This window comes from Lipophrys pholis, assembly GCF_963383615.2.
Source record: "Lipophrys pholis genome assembly, chromosome: 1".
NCBI lineage: Eukaryota > Metazoa > Chordata > Actinopteri > Blenniiformes > Blenniidae > Lipophrys > Lipophrys pholis.
Window position 1 is genome coordinate 15,434,068 of NC_137635.1, and position 21,947 is coordinate 15,456,014.

The following is a 21,947-nucleotide window of genomic DNA, read 5'->3' on the forward strand; positions in this document are numbered from 1 at the left end:
GATTCACGCAGTAATTCAATCATCAGGATGTGTGACTGAATCCAGACTCGCCTGCTGAAGCTAGAAAATACAAAGGAAGGTTGTTTGTTCTCCGGAAGATTTATTCGACAAAGACACTGAAAAAAATCTCTTGGTTGCATCTGAACTGATTGATAAATGTGTTTTTTGCAAATACGGACGCTGTTTTATACCAAACCTAGGAGCAAATCTTTTTAACAAGTTCTCTATAGCAGGGCGATTTGATTACAAATTCAGTTGTGTCGGAATTTAAGACCGAAGAGCTGTGTTGGACCTTCTGCTGACAGTGGGCACAGAAACTATTTGAAATGAGAGAAATGGAGAAATAAATGCCTCATCAAAACGTGGATAAGACAAATAGGCTTGGTCCAGGTGCGTGCGAAACTAGGCCACAAGATTGTCCGAAATTATCTTATTATTCTTTTCCACTGATGGGGTCACGGTGGCAGTATGTTTTCTTAATTCGAAACAAAATGAACCCTTTGGTCAAAGTAGAAAGTGCATTAAATCAGCAACTGTGATTAAAAGCCACAGAACCTGAGGGACTGAAACAACAGAATGAGGATTCTTTAAACAGTCCTGCATTCACATTGCTGGTGAGATTGAATCTTGATGGTGGCAGGAAGGGCATGCGATGTAATAAAACAATCGCTTCTGAGGTGTAATTGTTGTAAGTTCTTAGTCAATTCAAGATTTTACAAATTTTTCCATCTTTTATGTGTAGCATGGACCTGCTATTGTTTAATCTCACATTAATACGTTCCACAGACTGAAAATTGATTTTGCGAACCGATAGCAAATATCATAAAACACTTATTACATTTCTGTCAAATTATTAGGATACATGACAATTAAATGCAGACCCAGTGTTGGCCTTTATGTCAAATGTGTCAGATAGTCGTTAGATAGAAAATCGCAAAAAATGAGGTATGTGTTTTCATTTATTGCAAATCACACTGTTATCTGATACTCAACAATGTTATCTCATGTTTACCTCATATCTTGTAATTGACAGCTTGAGTTAAGTGGTTAATATTTGAGCGCTTTAGTTCCTCATAAGCACATTTCCTGATGATCACGTCATTCAGGTTTGTTTAAAGTGAGACCCTAATGTTGCCACATATTATAGCTGAAGAGGACCGAAACACTGGTGGGGGGGGGGCATACTCCAGTGCCCTCAGTGGAACCAGTCCAACAGGCTGAGTTCTTGACACACTCCGGGTTGCGGCCCCAAACGAGCTAATCGAGAGCAGTTACATAGTGTTTTAGTTCTGAGGCTCAGCGGGACGTTTCCAGAACGAATCGGGCCTCCCCAAGAAGTGTGACCGCATCAACGTGACCAGTTTACATGTAATAGAAGCTTTACAGCTGGACCAGCCTCAGGCCGATAACTTAAAGTCAAATCCAGGGTGATGTAATGTTGACTTTCCTGGACTTTAATACTGCAGTTGCGTCACTATTGCTGCCAATGCCATCGCGACGGCATCTTGAAGACGCTGCGACGCGTCCGAGTAGCCAGAGGGGAACTACTGTAAGCAATTTGCCACGAGCTGTAAATTATGGAAGGCTGCTAATGCTTCTGCCTGTTGAGGCTCAGCTGTGTTTATTATGAAACAGTAGAAGTGAAATTAACTGCACCTTGCAGACGTTTGAACGGTGAAACTAGCGTGGCATAATCCCCCCCCCCCACTGTAGCCAGAGGGGGTCAGGACACTGCTGTAGAGCCCCTGCCAACACCACCCCCCCTCCCACACACACACACACACACACACACACACACACACACACACACACACACACACACACACACACACACACACACACACACACACACACTCTCCCACTCCCTCATACATTGGAAAACCACCACGGCCTCTCTCATTTTCTGACACGCAGTCATTTCTCATCATGGAAAGAAAGCCATGTGAAGTAGTAGCAAAGCGCCCACTGAAAGCACCGCGTCAACCACAATCTGTTTGCTTTGACTCTACAGAATATATTACCGGTGGTTTTTAACACCTCCGTTGGCAGAAGTGTGGGCAGGATGAGTAGGGGCAGTACATAGCAACAGGCAAAGCAAAGCTTAAAAAAAAGTCAGGAAATGAACAAGACAAGTATTACATGATGGGACTCTCGTTTGAGAAGCGTGAGCTTAGTTGGGGTTTAGTTGCAGCTATTGACAACTTATGCCTAATCTTTCCATTTTCACACCCACTAAACCAATAAAACTCCGGCATGGATACATTTGTCAGGGCCTGTCCTCACGACAACGCCGTTTCATGTAACCTCGTCGTTTCTTTGCCGATCATCCATGTGCGTTCGTCTAACTTTGTCGGGTCTTCAACAACAGAGCTCTTCGAATCGGGAATATTCCGCCACACACAGGATCTGAGCTAATTGCCCCGTCCGCTAATTTGGAAGAACGTCCGTGTGGAAGGCTGTTTTGGGTGGTGCCGGCCAGAGTGAGGAAATCCAGTGTATGTGAGCCTGTTTTGGATGCCTGATTGAAAGCATGTTATTAGAGATCACGTGGTCACGTCAGACGAGAAGACAGAGCTCCTCCAGGGAGGCCACTTTGTTCAAATACAGCTGCTCGACTGTTTGCTGTTTTTAGAGAAGTCTTTGTGTTGTTTGTGATCAGCTCATGCTATAGCGTTAGACTTTCGAGCACAGTCTCGACTCAGCAGAAAGTCTTCAGTGAGCCGCTAACGTTTAGAGTCACGGCAGCAGCCTTGAATGAAGACTTTATTACAATTAAACCTTTTGCACGCGACAAAGTTTAATTGCCATTACGAGAGATTTTCAAACTATAAAACTACCAAGTCGCTGGACAATATGAGCTTGGAGTCATGACACTCTCGGGGGCCCGCCATTGTTTTTATTGTCCATCTACTTGCACGTGAGCAGACCAACTATTTACTTTGGCCGTGGTGGCATGCGCTAAAGAAAAGTTGCGTTTTTTCCCCCCATTAGAGTCAGAGTGTTTTCAAAAAGTTGACAGTGGCACCAAGCACCGTTGTCGTGTAAAACGGACATTCAAAACGTAACAAAAAAATGACCTGTTATCATGTGAAAATGTTATTGGTAATGTTAGGTATGTGGTATACCTCATATGTTAGGTAAACGGGGCCGAAGACATTGGTACATCGAAGTGGGACTCATTAGCTGCAACAGGTTTGACACGTCAGTAGAGGTTGGTGGAGTTGGTTCATTTGGAGGGGTAATCCCCATCGGGCGGGAAACCCCACATCCCACCAAAGCTTTCTTGAAGATATTTCCCAACACTATACACGCAGTCCTAACAACGAGTCGCAAAAATTCCTTCAACTCTGATGTGACTCGGAGGAATACGACTCCGGGAGTCGCAAGATTCCACCTCGACAGCCGAGCGAGACGGTCACGCTTTGAAAACATCTTCACTTTATTGCCCCTGCAATGACTTTTAACCTCTCGTCGCGAGAAATGCATTGGTTCTTGAAGAGTGTCGGTTAACGCCAAAAATGAGATCGTCTCAGTCATTCATACAAAGAAGCTTGAAATCGGACGCAATGGGACGATTAAGGCTCGTGAAATTCATAAGGAAGGGAGGGTGGCGGGATCCAACAGATCGGGCTTTGTTAGTGGCTGACACATGTGCGCAACGCCAAAGCACAGAGAGGACAACGACGGCAGTTTGTGCAAGCATATGTAGGATATCTGCATGTTTCAACAAGCATGTGCATCAGTCTTGTCGAGTGTCTGTCTGAAGTGTCTACATGTGGGAATGTGGCTTCAGATTCTAACATCTGCTTAAACCAAAACAATGTCTCCCAAATAAAGATATGCATCACAGCCTCCAGTCTCTCACTCCGTCCTCCCATCCAGGACGTCGTCGAGCTTTTTAACCACCCAAACCGAAACCTTTTTAGAATTCACTCTATAAATACATACTTGGAAATTGAAAAGGTCATCCACAGTCTTTAAATTATAAGTAAATTCCCCATTGTGTTATTGATGCATAGTAAAATCTGTTAGAAAATAGTCAAACTGACTAAAATACCGAAAACTTCATATCTAAATACAAAAGACCAAAAACAGCCATTTTGACCATTTTCCACCAAATGAAATTATTCTGGCGCCACAAAACATGTTTCACCTTGAAATGAACGATAACGCAGCTCATGAAGTTTAGATATAGTTTGACATGATACTGAAGTTTCGTAGCAAGAAAGAAAAAAGTAGACGTTCAGTTTTTGGCTTTTTATTTAGTTTTACAGTTTATGTGAACTATTTTATCCATCATAGGTGTATTGGTCTTTTCAGTTGTTCAGCTATTGTTTATTTTGTCCTTCAACATTTGGTAACATAGCGACTTTAGCGACTTTAGCGACTTTAGCTGTATTATATTGTTTTATATTCTAGTCTTTCATGAACTTTGTGGCCTGCAGAGTGATCTCAGATTGCAGGTTGGTGTTTTGGTCTTCTTTGAGGCTTATCGGGATTGCATGATTGAGAAAGTTGACATCCAAGTGAGGACTTGTGGAATTTGCACTTCAGGAATTTTAACAGCAAATCAGACTCTGAAACAATCTTTTTTTTCAGATAAAGCCTTGGTCATATTTTCATACTGGATATCAAAAAGTGTGGAAACATTGAGCACAAATTAAGCGATCATCTCTCACAAACTCATATATTGTAATAAAAGTATATTTACCTCATGTAACTTTAAAAGCCCTTCCAGCCACCATTTAAGATAATACGCATTGTGTTTGGGACATGGGAATAAACTGGACTACTTGGGAGGAAAATAAATCCTGGGTTGTGCAAAGAGAACACGCAACCTGCTTTAAAAGAACACCTTGGCCAGGAATTTAACCGGGTACTTTCTGGCTGTGAGGAGACTTTTCTGAGAAATGACAGAAGCAAATGACACCAGTGACATTAAGTGGTTTAGACTCCCAACTGATTTTTGTCTTTATTTTCCAGTTGTGAAGAAATTTGTCAATATTCTGCTTCTACTGGTGATACATTTAACTTCTCATGTATGTCAGATTAGATCTGTTGCTCCTGCTCCAAAATCTTAGAATAGAAATGGCCCACCAATGGGAATATTTGATGCTTTAATACAGCTTTATCATTCACCAGTAGGGTTGATCATGCGCCTCTATCTGTCCTCGCGCAGACGATCGCGTCAGCACTTTCTGTGTGAACTTCCAAGTAACCCAGGGTGTGCCGATTCGACGGAGTTGCCCCAGAAAGGGAAGGTGGAGGTGTCTGAGTGAATAATAGGAAACAGGTGCTTCCCCTGCCTGTCACACCTCTGTTCCCACGCTTCACCGATGCCGTGGAGGTAGGAGGAGAAGAAAGGTAACGGTAGGTGGGGGAAGCGTCATCGCAGCATCCATGGCGTGCCTCGCGTCTATTTCAGAAGAGCTACCAGATCAGAGACGGTCCCCACTGTTTGTGGCTGCCTGCTTGCTTGTAGCTGTTTACAGCTGTGCGCCAGTCTGTACACAGCTGGAATCTGTTTGGTTTGTCTGCAAGACGAGTAGGTGCGTATACAAGACGGAATGAGGAGTGAGCTGGGAAAGTCCTGAAGAAACGGATCAAACTCATTGATTTCAGTGGATTTCCATAAAACAAAGAGGAAACTAATTGTTATTTGAATACGAGATGTTTTATGGTAGGGGTTTTCAAAGTATGGGGGCGGAGGGGGTTCCCTGGAAGGCACTGAAGTGTTCAATGTCGCTGCAAGAACAGGAACAAATCTGAGGGTGAGGGGGATGTCTTGTCCCAACAGGGTTTTTTCCATTTTTTATTTATTTTTTTATTTTTTTAATTAATTAAACTGAGAACAAAAGGGAAGAACCATAATTCCAACATACTGTCCAAAGGAAAAAATGATTGCGCTTTCAATTTCCATGTATCTCATGGGTGATCAACAAAGAATACCATTGTGAAAGCAAGGAGGAGTATTTCAATGCAGGTTTTGCTTTTGTTTGACTTGAAGTGATTGGATGGAGCACTGAGTCAAACAAACACCATCAAATAATATGATATGGAGTCGGATGTGTTGGTGATCGAAGCTATCAAACATATCAGAGTCTTAAGGCAAAAAAAATGAAACAAATTTGCAATTTTGCACAAAAAACCCCCCCAAAACAGGAGAACATCAAAGCTGTGGGACAAACTGAAGCATCAGAAGAAATTCAGGAGAGACTGCAAGGCCCAAGAAGTGCTCCAAAGGTTACAATGAAATACCTGCATGCTATGAATGTCACATCAACTTATCGTCCGTCTTTATAGACACAAACATTCAATAGATTAGACCCTCTCGGTATTGACAGTTGTTGGCTGTACATCAAGACTTACCTTATATATTCGAAAGGCTTACGTTTGAAATTACAAGAAGAAATATACTTTTTATTCATGCATTTTACTAAAAAACAGTTTTCTGATACGGGTAATGAATTATCTCCTTTCAGTACTGGCCGTGATAATCTAAGCAGTCACTGAATCAGGTAATCTTTCATATTTGCATCATCACGTGGCCACATTGGACTTTGGAAATACTTGTACCTTAATGGTCATACGAATGCTTTAAGAATCCCAGGTGTCTCATGCTCCTGGTCGATAGTGCGAGAATCATTGGATGTGCATAGACAGTACTGCCTAAGAAATGTTTGATGCTCTTTGAGCTGTATAGATCAACGCTTCATTCGTTCTGCAGCAGATGGTGAAGTCCTCACACAGCCGCGCTGATCTCGACATGGTTGACTCAGTCCTGGATTATAAGGCGAGGCAGAAGACAGTAAGATCTGCTAAATCCACACAAGACCTGTGGCAAGATGACTTCAATCTGCCTGCCAAGTAGCGTGTGTGTGTGTGTGTGTGTGTGTGTGTGTGTGTGTGTGTGTGTGTGTGTGTGTGTGTGTGTGTGTGTGTGTGTGTGTGTGTGTGTGTGTGTGTGTGTGTGTGTGTGTGTGTGTGTGTGTGTGTGTGTGTGTGTGTGTGTGTGTGTGTGTGTGTGTGTGTGTGTGTGTGTGTGTGTGTGTGTGTGTGTGTGTGTGTGTGTGTGTGTGTGTGTGTGTAATACAACGTAAATTACTTTCTATAAAGTTCATAGTGTAGTTCATGTTTTTTTTTTAAGTGCAAGTATGGGAATTTCCTTTTATAGAACTTTGACAAATGAAGCCGAGGCGCATTGTGGTAGAAATATCTGCTTATTGTTTTCCTATAAGATAAGCATTTTTTTTTTGAAAGAATTTTATAACAACCACTATACAAAAAACAGTGAAGAAAGAAAGTTTTCAATCAGATTGAGTGCTCGACATCGTAGATGTTTCTGAGATCTCAAAGTGTTAAAGAAACAACCAAACCAACTAACAAACCAAAACGGCTCAATCACTGTTGGTTCCAATACAGAAGTCTTTGTATTTGTTGTATATTATATCCCACAAGATTATCACATGTTCTCTTGATATCGTGACTCTCTTCATATTTAGAACCTTCATACCTTGCAGCGTCATCCTTGGGGTCGGATTGGACGTTCTTGCGGTCGAGTTCACATGTTTGTCAGCCCCGGCCTACTCCGTGTTCTGGATGTCCCTTTCAGCTCAAGTGCTAAAAGTCAGTCTCCTCCTCATCTCTGGATGACTCCAGCTGCCGCTCCGACAGACCTTGACCCAACAAACTCCCCCGTTTTCCCACATCCAGATGTTTCCACCGGGTTCACCGGAGGTCAGCGTCACACACTTGTAGCAGCGAGACTCTTTCTTTTCACACGTACCTACAGCCAACAGCTCACCCACTCTGTCAAGAGGCTGCTGAGTCACTCAGGCATGCGCGACGACAGCTACATGTTTCACCCCCCCCCCCCCCCCCCCCGTAATGGGCTCTGTTGAAAAGTCTGGATCACTTGGCCCTCCTCCGCACGCGGCCACTGTGTGGGTGACGGGCATTTCACAAACCGTGTGGTCTCGCAGAGCGACAGTTGCATTGGATGACTCACCTTTGCAGGATGATCCGCGGCTGTGTCGCTTAACCTGCCGAGAGCCGCCCGGCAGATTTATCACCCAGTTGGAAAATATGCCCCGAAGGCTGGAATCGTCAGCTTTTTCACAAAAAGAACTGGACTCAATCGAGCTTTTCTGTGCCTTTTCAGCATTGTTGCCATTATTTTAACATATTTATGAGTCATGTTCAGCTCATTAAAATCACTTCAGAGGCGTTTCAGGAGTGAGTTTCTTCTAATTTCTCCTTTTAAAAGTAAAAAAAACTAACATATCAGTCTTCTCTGCTTGATCATGAACTGAAGAAGTGAATGAGTTGCTCGAGGTTTGTGCCTCCCTTTAGATCGGAGTCACGTCATGCCCCGAGTTTGAACTTCCTTTACATATATTTCATAGTGCTCTCAGCTGGCGCTGGTAAAATGCAGGTGAAGGGCTAACTACTGAGTTTACTACGTTGTTATTCTCCCGCTGACCTCGGTGTGAGGCCAACTATTTATTTAGAGGCATTTTCCAAAGGGAATTGAACAAATTACCGTCGGTTTTCCAGGCAAGGAGCCAGTGTCGCTGAAATATAGAGACCATGAGGTATTTTGTTTTCCATAATAAAAGATGCTCCCTGTGTTTGGGGACCATGTGGGAAAGTCTTTTCTGGAAAAGAAAGCGCTGGGATTTGTTTATAATACTAGGCTGATCAGTAAAAGTATGGGATAGCGTCTTTGTGAGCATCACAACATCTAAAGTATTATAAATCCTCTGCAGCTGCATCATTTTATAAGCCAAATTTGTTTTGATGTGAGGAAAGGTTTTTTTTGAACTAAACTAAGTTGTTGAGCCGCTCTAATGGGACTTCCCACCACTTGGTGGCAGCACAAGTTACATGCACACCGATGATGCATAACGAGCTCATCAAGGAGCTGAGGCTAGCATGTTTGCCAAACGTATGGCAACGAACTGCACTGACCTTTGTTTGCACACTTTCGATAGTGTTCTAATCAGAGTTTTCTTAGTGTTTCGTAAAAGTGAAAAAAATTAAAGATGAACTTTGTGGGTTGTTTTTACTGTTTCCCAAAAAGATTTCCTGTATCTTGCAGAAAATGGGATTACTGTTGACAATCATTGTAGTTCCCACTGATATGTCAATCGGGGTGACGATTCGACTATATCTGTGGTTGAATCACTTCATGGATTAGGTGGATTCGACCTTGTGGCTCACCATGTGTTTGAGAAATATCGTCACAACAGTCGACTATCAAGATGAGGTAAAAATTCAACTCCAAATCTAAGAATGATCAAAAACAGGTTACAGAATTCCGAGACTCTTTTATCGGTTTTCTGGTAATAGCTTAAATCTTACTGTGACGTTTTAATCAAACCACATTTCGTCACTCAGCAATTTACTGCTTAAAGGACAACATTGCTCTTGGACTCATCTCTCATGTGACGGCTCGAATGACTAATGTGTGTTCAATTAAAAGTTGATTCCTCGAGCTGAAACGCAGACACGTCGAGGGCGCCTGCACTGACTTTTTTTTCGGTCGGTCGTCTGTCATCGAAAACCCGGGACGAGTGCCGGCGTTCTCTACCAGGGGCGATTCTGGCTCGCTGTGATGGTGCAGCCGACGGCAGTCTGGGCCTTTACAAGGTTAACCATCTGGAATGGTGCATTATTCAACGCCGCATATGCCGAGACAAGCCGGCTCTGAGATCTGTCAGCTTCCCACCGCCGAGGTGTTCCTACTCTCTGACTGGGACACGAGACAGGACTGTCAGATCTGTCAGAAGTTTCAACTCAGGCACTCGGGGCTCCCTCAAAGATTTGTTCCGTTTTAAAGATCTGTGAATGTTTCACAACGTAGACACATACTCCCAATTTGCGTTGCTGGAAAGGAACCAAGCCAGCAACCTAAAATGTCTTCACTTCCAAGAGTTTCTTTTTTTGCATGTTATCGGCGTCATTTCGTTGCTCTTGCAGCCCACTCCCATCTGTCTCTGCATGCCTGCGTGAGCCATATCTGCTCAGCTTACAGAAAAACAATACAGCGGTATCATTTCACTGATAACCGACACAAGAAAGGAAGTCTAAAGGTGGCCCATGTGAAAATGTCCGAGAAATGCAAATAAACCTCGAAGAGGTCTTTGGTTTCTGCAGGATGTGGGCTCGCCTTGACCCCGAGAAGTCACTGAAGCTCAGGCCAAATGACAGTGTGGTGGAAAAATATCTGTGATCATAGGTTGGACTTTACAGTAAATCAAGGTTACGCTCCTGTGTAAAGTGTTGTCATATCAGATTTTCTTAGCTGATGTCTTCTGTGGTAACAAGTCATTGTATTATGCAACACAAAGCATCGTTAAAAATGTTCATATTAGACTTATTTTTCTTTGCCAACTTAAAGTGTTCCATTTTTTTTTAACAGTTAACAATAACTCGTTCCATATGACTTGTTCTCCTTCCATATTTACATATGCACGATGTGAATTGTGCTTTTCGGGTTTATTATGCACGTATTGAATTCCTGAGCGGTTAACATAGCAGAGCAATGTAATTAACAACCATGAGGTTGAGATCTGAAGTCATTTCCATCACATTTTGCAGCATTGAATCTCCACAGTGTTCTGCTGTGGTCTAATGGTATTTTCACTGCATTTCACAACAGTGCAAAGTCATTTACTTTGCAGTCTGCAAGGCTGCCATCATTTCCACAGCACTTGTCCACAGTGCAATGTTTTGTCCATAATGTGCTGTCATGGCGCTGTGGTATTTACACCCTGTTCTGCAATGTTAATTACAATTTACCATTTGCATTGGATCCCGCTATCGGATGACATCACAGTGCAACGTCTTGTCCATTTCATCTCCAATATGGCAGCGGTGACAAACATGCAGCCCTTGGGCCAAAATCCTCCTGCAAAAGGCCCAAGGAATAACCATAACTTATAAAAATAACTGCTGTACCTAATTTGTCCATTAGGAGTCACTTTTGTTTCCGTAGAAGTGCAAGAAACACTGAAACCTAAATGTGACTGACAGAGGGTAACAATGCTCCTGGCCGATAGCCAAGTGATGCGGCACTTAAAGTTCGCTAACAAAATAGCATTAGCATCCAAGATATTGACTTTCTGAAGTAATGCCTGCTCAAGGCTTAGGAATACTGCGTTTACAAATGTTACTTTAAAGAAAAATGCTGCTGTGACTTTGTAGGATTTTAGATTGAACTTTAACTCCTTCAGAAAGTGTGTACACATTGCACCAAATGTGAGCATTCTCGATACGTGCTGTATTTTTCTTGCACAAAAACATTTTCATGGTCCGGCCCAGTTGAGCCTAAACCCTGTTTATGTAACATCTCTTAAGTGAAAACAGAAAACTTTTGTTGCGTTTCGGTTGTCCATTCACACAACGGTGCTTGGAGCCACTGAAAATGCAACCCTTTGATAGCGGCCCCCAAGGTGGAACTTGGTGGAAACGGGGTGGAAACGCAGTTTTTGTGAAACGCTGCTACTGCGCATAACGGCTGTAGTCAATAGTTCTTCTGCACATGGGCGAATTCTCATGTTCAAAAACGTTGCCATGTAAAACTAAACTTTTCCGAAATACAGAATGAAAAAATAATGCATTTTCACTTGAAATGGGGCCTTAGATTGACTTTATGTGGCCTTGAAACTACAGTGAGTTTGACTCTGCAGCTCTACACTGTAATGTAGCGGACATCGTGTTCTGCAACGCTTCAATGCCATTTCATCCGTTCTGTGACACCACAGTGTCACATTCTTCACATCCTGATGTGGCGCAATGTCATTTAAGCTGCCCTCCTCAACTGTGTTCTGTCCAGCCTGTTGTGCTATGGCGCAATGCTATTTACCTTCTGTTTCACCATGTTGCAATGTCGTTTGCATTGCAGAGGCAATGTATGTTGCAATGCTCTCTGCAGCACCACCGTGTTGTTTTGTCGGGTTCTGCGTTTTCCAAAAGTACTTAAAAGTGTTTTGCAACAGTGCAATACCACTTGAAAAGCATTCACCAAGTGTGGATTGATAGCCATGTTGCTTTTCGCAACGGTGCAATGCCATTTATCTGCAAGACTTGACAGTGCACCCAAAGGTTTAGATCCAAATCAACTAAATACATTGCGAATCAAGGGTTAGGTCGTTCTTGAATCCAGCTGGATTCTACACGTTCCGTATCCAGCACAGTGCAGCAGGTCCAACTCATCGCCTGCCCTCGCTTTAGTTTTCACAGTCACGCTCGAATGCACTGAAAGCAAATGTGTGAGATCACAAGTTGTTTGACTTAGACGCAACATGTGTGGGGTAAAAGCAAAGCGGGTCTGCAGCACTCAGCTGTTCTGTGACTGTATTTGTGGTTAGGCTTTGATTAGGACTTTCGTTTCTTTGTCACAACACGTCCATGTCTGCTAGAAGTGGTTTTCCTCCAGGTTTCTTTTTGTCAAATGCTACAGACTGTTGTTGTGAAAATTTATTTTCGCTGCTGTGGGACAGTCACAAGACGATTTAGGAAAATCCAGCTTTTCAACCGCCGAGGCTGTCGAAGTGAAAACATGGCCGAGATGCTGTCAGTTAGCCCGTGGTCATAACTCACACAGCTTTGACGGGTGTTTCTTCCAGTTCAGGCCTGTGGGATCGGCGCTCTTTGAGGTTCAACCATTCGCTTCTTACGGGGAATGGCTTCATGTTTGGAGGTGACGTGGCTTTTATTCCCTGGGACAGCTTGTTTTGGAATCACAACTCATTACTGTCTGATTACCTTTAGAAAACAATGACGAGGTATGAAACATCAAGTTCGTTTTAACCATTTACTGAACTGACTATATTTGGTAACTACAGCATGTGCATGAGTTTAAATTGAGGCAATTCTTTACAAAAAAATAAAAAATCCACAACACAGTAAGGCAATGGTGCTCACTCGCATGTCGACAAAGTTTTACTGGAATCATCAGAGAAATGTGTCCAATTTCAAAGAGATTTCAGTTAAAGATGATTGAATATCTGTAATTCTGATCTGTATCATGGTTCATAAGGATGTTTACACTCATTTTCAAGAATTCAACCCCAATGAAAGTTTGAATTTACACCCTCTTTCAAGTTTCCTTCTCTTACCAAATGATAAAGAATCGCATTCCTGTTTCCTGGATCCCAACACATTCCTGCTGCACCCCTGTTGGTGTCCGTTTGGTGTCACTGATAACTGGTTTCCTCATTCCACCCCACTTCCTCCTCAAACTGTGTCACATACCAACACCTGATCTGATGCACAGCAGGCATGTGTGTTAAGAAACGTATGGACCTGGAGTCATGACACTCTGGGGTCAAACTGTTATTGTCCATCTACTCGCACATGGGCAGATGAACTATTTACTACTACCCTGAAAATTGAGCTTTTCTAAAATGCTCCAACTCGGTCAACATGTAAGGGGGGGGAAACTGAACTTTCTGAAAATCCTGCTACTGCTACTGTCATCGTAAATTGATCTTCGCTTGTATGAGTGGTGTTTGCTCTTGAATTTAGCGGCACTTCTCCAATTGATCATCTGGATCACTTGTCATGGCAAAAATGAAGCATTTTCATTTGAAATGTCATGTAAACGGGGTCCAAACAAATCAAATAAAGGTGTGAAGGTTTTTGGCAGTCGAACCGTGTCCTTCGACTATCCTGGTATGAAAGCCCTTGACACAACACCCTCAAAGCCTTACAGGACACCACCCTATTTAATGTATAATCTGAGAATGTCCCCTTGGGGTTTAAGATTTTGAAAGGTCCAAATCCTCCTCCGTTTTGTCCTGGATTTGATCGTTAAAGACATATCTTATGCGCTCATCCTATTCTTACGCTGACCTCGTCATGCCAGACCTTCTCTGACCCCGGCTACAGAAACTGTGGCTGCGACTGGAGCTGGAATTTCTTCTGCTTTTCCCAGGACTCCGCACAGCATCTCCACGGCGTGTTGGGACGGTCCGAGTGCTTTGTTTTGCTGCTAATCAGGAGCAGATGTGTGCCTGCATGCTCTCCGGTGCTCCACAGCCGTATGTTGTGTGCACGAACGTTGACGCTGGAGCTCCGCTGCAGTTTGTTGTTTCTCCGTGTGGCAGCAGAGGCAGCTTGGACCGCTCTCGCTATGATGTCATGGCTCTTCGGTTGTGAAATACTTGAGGAAATGAGAACCTCATTGAACTTTATTGAACCCAGGCAAGTTTCTGCTGCATCGGCAGTGCAGCCTGATCTCATTTTTTTTTTTCTTTTTTCAGCCTCTTGTCTGTTTATCTTCAGAAATTACGGTCAATTATCAGAGACGCTTGGGAAATAAATTGTCTCGGAGCGCGCACGATGACGCTGTTTGCCCACCTTTTCACAATCAGTGATGTTTATTGTTGTTTCTGTTTTTGACAGAGGACGGCGTCTCTGGGTCAGCTTCCAGTCGAGGACCTCAAAGACCCCCTGCCTCCTCAGTGGAGATGCTACATGTCGCCACAAGGGCGGCGATACTACGTCAACACCACAAACAATGGTAGGAGATACAGACATGCTGCATCTGATTAAAACTGTTTATCAGTCCAGGAAAAACAAGCTCAATCAAATTCACCGTTCGCACTGTGTTGTACAAATTACTGTATTTTCTGGACTATAAGTCACTGTTCTTTATTTGTACGGGTGATAACACCATTTAAGAAATTTATGAGAAAATATACTGGTTTGTACGTTCCAGGATGACTAAATTGCTCTGTGTTACAGAATGCTGCTACAGTGCTACTGAAAAACCCGTGTTTCTAAATGTATTTCAGAGCATAAACAAAATGTCACCAAAAAAAAAAAAAAGTGCAATTTAAAGGCAATGAGTTCAGACAGTCTGAAAAACTGAGGAAAAAAAAGCAGAGAAACTGTTTCCTTGACTTTGATTGGTGCACGTGCACTGGTGTTTCATTACAAAGTTTCATTACAAAAACAACCAACAGCACCTACTAGTGGCCCAACATTGTAACTACGTCAATTTCAGCATTTCTGTTGTTTCAATATAAACAGACATCGTTTTTCAAAACATTGCCATGTACATGCAAACGATGCGTCTTCACATGAAATGTTGTCGTGTAAGTCAAAAAGCCTGCTTCTCTAACCTATAAAAGGACATTTTATATCAGTCTGAACTTAATTTCTTGAAGAGGCGACAGCTCTATTTTTAAGCGGGCGAAAGAATTGACCATAAAGCAACGTTCTTAATGAAGTACGCAGCGGAGCAGCGTTTTATCTTGCTTAACGATACCTCCTGATCTGGCGCGGCTGCGGTGGAGTTAAATGTTGAACTCATTGTCCGTGGAAGTGATGGTACCACAGAGAGACGGCGCACACCGAGGCCTGGGCGGCTGCTTTCCAGTCGACACAATCACCATTCAGTGTGTACACACACACACACACACACACACACACACACACACACACACACACACACACACACACACACACACACACACACACACACACACACACACACACACACACACACACACACACACACAGTCATATTAACTTAATAGCCTCCTCTGTTCTGCAGACATAGCCTGTTTTTACTGTCCCTGAGTGAACTCGCTGTAAAACTTGACTGATGATACTAATATCAGGTATTTCTAACTCTCCTGTGCCTCCGACTTGACGGTGTAATAAAGAAAGCGGCCTTTTCACCACAGCTCACCAGTGTCCAAGACGCTGGCCTCATGTGTTAACGTGTGTCTATTTGCAAAAATCCCTATATTAGGCAGGTTGTTTTTTTTTTTTTTTAATTCATCTTTATTGATACAGAGCTTTTCAGCCCAGCAATGTACAGTGGCTGGACCAATAAAATACCATGCATGATCTATAGCTATTCTATAACTGACCATGAATCGGAATGTTTTTCTCTGAAAATAATAAACAGTTTCCAGTATCTTTTAACAAAACCTGAAAAAGTTTACAAAGAAAAATAGGTAAAATGTCATTGTTTGCCATTGATCAGCAGGTTTTGGTTCCAGGTTTAGAAGAATGGATTTTTAGTCCTTTTTGTATAGGGTGAAAACTAGATCATGTTAAAGCCAACAAGTGGGCATGACGAGAATATTCAGATGAGGCAATGATATCCCCTTTCCAGTTGAACTGTCGCTTCCAGTCGTGGAGGCAGACTCTTCTGATGTGTACTTTGGGAGTTTACTGGTATGTTTGGTATGCAGAATGTCATTGTTTGCAATCAACAAAACTAACCAGTGTGTAGTGAGTGTAAAAGCTGTGGCTTTAAAAACAAGAGGGGGAGAAAAAAATCTCCTGAAATACTCTGCTCCGTCCTTCTGTTGAAGACTGTGTGAACGTGTTTGCAGGTCGTCATATGAGCTCTGGGAATATTGCCGCCACATTCAAGAGTGTAAACTGGAAGGTGCAAATGAGGTGTTTGTTTCAACACAAAATGTTTGCAGTGACTTCTCTCTCTGGCTGCGTTTTGTGGTATTAAGGAGGAGAAATCCACCCTGACCTGTTTTATGGAGGTGTTTCTGATGCCTGTCACTCATCTTCCTCGCGGGATGGAAAGATTTGACTTCCCATCAAGTAGCTCAAACCACGCCAACACTTAAAAGTCTTATGACTTGTTTCTGTCAGCGTCAGCCGCACCTAATCTCCAGAGACAGCTGCTTAAATCACAAACACCCACAACATCCGCACTGGATTATCTTGTCAGCTCCGTGTCATCCCTCCAAATGTGGCTTCAACCCACCTAGGTGTAGACTGTGGAAGCTGGGATGGGGGCACCACACCTTTGAAATCCTGGTGATTATGAGGAACAATTACACTTGCTCCTCCAGAACATTGTTTTGGAACTTGATTGAGTTTGATCACTTTACCTTAAAATTACTGACAAAATATTGAAAAATGGTCAGGTCCTTTGTTGGATAATGGTACTAATTAAGGATTAAAGGGCGTTTTCACACCAAGCACTGTTTGGTCCGAACCACAGCTTGTTTATTATATATATATATATCTATATATATAGATATATATATATATATCTATATATAGTCTGTTCAATTTGGGCAGGTCTGAAAGCTCACCCAGACTCTGGTTCAGACCAAAGAGGCGATTATTTGGTTCTCAAAATTATTATCCTGATATTCATAGAATCGTGTCCAGTCATAGTTGATAGATGACTTATTCAGACCAAACCTGATCTTAAATGACTGTGTGTACTTCATATCATAATAAAATGCTTTATTATCCTCCATATACACATAAAAACATATATGTGAGCTTGAAATGGTGTAAACATTACTGCCCGTGTATTTCCGTGCATCCAATAAGTTAGAATAAGCATTTGGTGAGAGTAGTTTTTTAATTATAACATCAACAATAGCGGATTCAGGAGGGAGAGCTGATATTGATAATAGGAATACGTAGAGGCACAATCGGAGATAGTCTTCGAGAACGTTTGCCATTTGTTAATTGCTTTTAATGTCAACGCTGCCCCCCTGCAGCTACTGATGGTACTGCAACATTTGACCTGTATCTATAACCTTCCAATAGACAAACAGAGATACTAAAGCATTGTGCTTATCCGTATACATATCTAATGTCGGAATGAACTTTCCTGAGTCGAACTTTTCCTCAGTGACAAGTTTCCCCAAAAACTCTGACCGACCTCTCAGACGACATGATTTTATGCTCGCACTTCTACTCTGGAGACCTTTTCCAGAAAACTTGATGTCGACGAAACTGCGACCAGACCAAAACGAAGCTCATCCCAGGTGTGAAAAGTGACCTAAATTACTCCCATCCGGAGACTCCTTGCACTTGTGTCCCTCGTTTAAGCGAGGCTGTGGCCGAGCAGTCACTTAAGAGCGAAACCAGCTCCGCTTCGCGGCTGTTCACATCATATATGCCTCTGATCACGGCTGTGGTGGTCAAGCCATGGCCACGAGGGAGAGCTAAAATTATCCGAGGGCTCCACCCAGGCACGAGACCTGAGGAATCCCTTCTCCTCGTCCTCCAGCCTTTCTCTTTTAGGTTGTAATGAGGTGGTTAAACACGCCTGTCAGAAAAGCCAGAAACAAACCAGACTAGTTTGCCGTCTCTGTCCGTGTCAAGTTTTTCACAATGACAACTTTGTCTTGTGCCTTTGAGAATTCAGCACCGATGTCTTTGTGTGGCGGAAAAACAGAAAGAAGAAAAAGTTAAAGGAAGGATGTTTCCCGAGAGGGAAAAAGATGAATTTTTCATAACTTTTTTGTGCACTTCAGCAGCATCTATATCTTGTGAGGACGGCAGCGTTGTAGCTGTGGCGTTGTGAAAACGGGCCCCCGAGGGCTGCGAATAAACCGGCAGGACCTTTTTTCTGCATCTTTGCTGCATGGTAACAGCATAAAAAGTCCTTCGTGCTGACACACACAGCGACACACACACACTCGCTGTACTGCCAGTTTGTGGTTCTTTCTAAGCCCCCTCCACAGCAGCTGTTTCCAAACAAAGCCATCTGATAACATTTTTCTCCAAACGCTCGGTATTTATAGCACGTCTGCTATTTTCTCTGGACTTTCCTCGGGTAAAGCTAAAGTTCAGCTCCGATTAGACGCCGTCCGCCGTGAGTTATGGTGCGTGTGTGTGCGTTTTTGTTTCTGCGTCGCCGTGGTAACTCGGCAGCATGTATAGGATTGAGGGTCGTGCTTCCTCGAATTGGGGCTCGAGGTTTTCCTGTGTGGTTTGTGCCAACTGAGCATCAGCAAACACATCCACCGCAGGTACACACTCTCCTCATGTTACAGGGTCTTTTGAATGGAGCGTAGGGCGTGTCGTCTCTCAATGACAAGGCTGCATGTTCGTTCCCACCATGTGTTCATATGTCAAAGCCTTTGAGCAAGACACTTAACGCCAAATGTCATCCATTGCTCTTAGCGGATGGACCAAACATCTTTCATAGAAGCCATTACCACCGGCATTTATGAATGTGACCAAAAATGCAACTTACATTTAGGGCTGTTCCACCAAACAGAACCAGGAGCTAGTTCAGGGCCGGTTCCAAAGGGCCAGTTCTTAAATGAGCACCGCCAAAGAATCGTTTGTTTTTCCATCGTCAACGGAGCCAAGTGAGAGCCACGTCACTGCGTCACTCCAAAACGTGATACGTCACTGATTTCCCCAATATAGCGCTCATACGGGAACGAGGAGACGGACAGTATTCATCGGTTTCGTCCGGGTCGCTCCATCAAGTCGAATGCAGACCAAAGAGCGAGAAAACATTGCGTCTCCTCGTCGCTCGATTTGTGTTTTTTCACGTCCGCCTTGCTTTAGTCCGGAGCATCGGCGTGGCCATAGAGAAAAAAAAAAAATAAAAACATAACATGGCACATTTTATAGCACATTTTATGCAGACCTCAGCCTGCGGTCATAACGCGATGCAAGACCTGGAAGTGGAGTTAGTTACGATCATGTTAGGATGAAAAGCGTGAAAAAACCGACAAAGAAAAAACTGCTTCTGAATCCTATATCCAACGCAGCTGACTGACAGCAGATGAGCACAGCAGTACTCTCGAGAGTCACGGCTCCGCGATCGCGGATTAGATTATCTTATTCCCTCGTATTATTAACTTGAGGGAGCGACTTATTATATCTTTCCCACACGTTATTATTTTTTTCTCTATAACCACTCCGGGGCTCCGTGTTGGCTGTAAATTTCAGAAAAGCCGGTTCAGCGTCTCTTCCGCCTCATAGGTAGCGATAACTCCGCCCCCAGCTGATGATGTGTCTTGGCGCCCGTTTAGCCCCTGATAGGCCGGGGCTTTGGTGGTGGAAAGAGAAGGAACTGGTGCCAAGTCTGGCCCTGGCTCCGAACTAGCACCTGGTTCTTCCCGGTGGAAAAGCCCCCATTGTTATTGTCAGTCTACTTGTGCAGATGCAGAAAACTTTTTTTCTGCTGCTGCGGTGCACATGCGCAGTAGCAACATTTCCGTCGTATACGATGGAGTCAGCGCATTTTCAGAAAGTTCCACTTTGTTGAGCCGTTTCCAAAAAGTTGCCTTTTCAATGGCTCTTAGCACCACCGTCTTGTAAACAGACACCCAAAGGTTTTTTTGTTTTCACTCAAAAATGTTGTCATGTGAATGAGGTTCAGGTTAAGAGCCACTGTAGTGCACATTTATACCTTTTTAGAGTATTGACTCTGCTTTTTCTCCAACCAATCTCCATGTGCACTTCTTACATTCAGCAATTTGATGACTTTTCAACCTCAACCAGGCAAAAAAAAATAATAAATTTTCAAGCTTTATGCATTTCCTGTCAGTAAGAGCAAGCACACCTACGATGGAGGGACTATACGCAGTGTGAATGGACTGCTTTGATAAAGACCAGCAACCGGAGGAAACCGATGCATCGGGGACCTGTGTCATATGTGTGATGAATAAAATATAGCAGTGTCAACGCTAACTAGGCCATTTTTCCCTCAGTTCCAAGTCGGGAACGTGTCACATCACATTGACAATAATCCGATGTTTTTGTCTTTTATCTTTTTCCATGAATGAATGGACTGTCTCCATTCACAGACATCCATTACAGCGCGGCCTCTGCTCGGTCTCAAACTTAAAGTGTGAACCAGGTGATGCATGCAGAGAGCTCGACGGAACGTGAAAAGAAATTAGCTGTTTTGTGTTCCATAAAAGACCCCCGTCCTTCTGAAGCTGAGTCATCGGATGCTTCGCGCAGTCATTGATGTCACAAACTCCCATCGTCGAGGCTCTTGAGGAGCCTGAAAAGAGGCGGATGAGCTGTTTGGCAGATGCGAAATAGGAGCATACTGAGCTGAATTCTTGGGTTTTGATCGACATTTCAGAAAGTCGAGGCAATTTAGCAATCAATTCAGATCTTTTTGAGAATTTTTAAGGCTCCCGCGGTTGGTGCGTAGGTCTTTCTGCGCATATAAGAATGAATCTGTCAAACGGTCAGCAAGAGTAGAAACTGACCAGAGTCAAGTTGAGTTGAGCTTTAAAACAAAGATATGTTCAGCTGTAATACTTCTCATAATGCATTTAATGGTTGAACTGATCATGCTTTGGGTACTCTAGCCTTGCTTGTCCCTTGAGGTTAAATCTGACGTCATCCATATATTAATTGAGTTACAAATTGTGACTTTCCCTCAAGCAACGCATGGGATCACAACAACAGACAATTTCCCGCCAGCTAAAAGGATCTGCCAATGTTTTCCTGCATTAATATCCCAGATTTCCTCCCCGTATTGATTTGTTTACGACCAGCTAACATTCTGTTCTGGTGAGTCTCTCTGTTGGACATCAAACGTGAAGTCGTAGCCCCGCTCTGAGTTATCCTCTTCATGTGTGTCATTTGAGCCGGAGGGCTTGGCTCAGTCGCTTCCCCTTTTAGGACGAGCAGAGCGAAGCCGTCCACTCAGTCTGCAATGAAAAGAGGGCTCTTTACATGTGCGTCTATTCGTCCTACACTTCCAGCGACGAGGCTAATTGAGCCCTAGCGCTGCGGCCAGAATGGACTTAACTCACACTTTTTGAACCCTCCATCCCCAGAAACTTCTGGGTTGAAATGGGGACAAATGATGGACGAGTATCAGTTGCTCTATGGAAATGCCAATCCCTCTATGGATTGGTGTATATTGTATCGCAGGAACATTTCTGATAAAAGATGCAGGTTGGGTTCTTAAAAATGGTCTAATAAATGATTCCATTCATTTGGTCGAAGTTGACACGTCATTCATTGGTACTTTCACCATACTGTACGATCAAGAAGCATCACTTGTGTATGGAAAATTAGAGACCGACATCTTTGTGAAGCTGAAATACCTTTAGCTAGAGTTGTTCCTGAGGACAGATTCAAGACGAATCGACTCATTCAAAAAGAGGAAAAAGCTCAATTCATTTTCAGTTCCTTTAAGCATCGTCACCGAAATATATTTCATA

The 21,947-nt window shown here is 43.2% G+C and overlaps 1 protein-coding gene across 1 annotated transcript in view; it reads left to right on the forward strand.

The window, feature by feature from the left end:
- The window catches only part of gas7b (growth arrest-specific 7b), a 51,805-nt gene that overhangs the window by 5,350 nt on the left and 24,508 nt on the right, over window positions 1-21,947 (forward strand). The window contains exon 2 of the mRNA XM_080469248.1: window positions 14,413-14,530. Coding sequence (XP_080325374.1) covers window positions 14,413-14,530 — 118 coding nt within the window. The remainder of the gene's footprint in view (window positions 1-14,412; window positions 14,531-21,947) is intronic.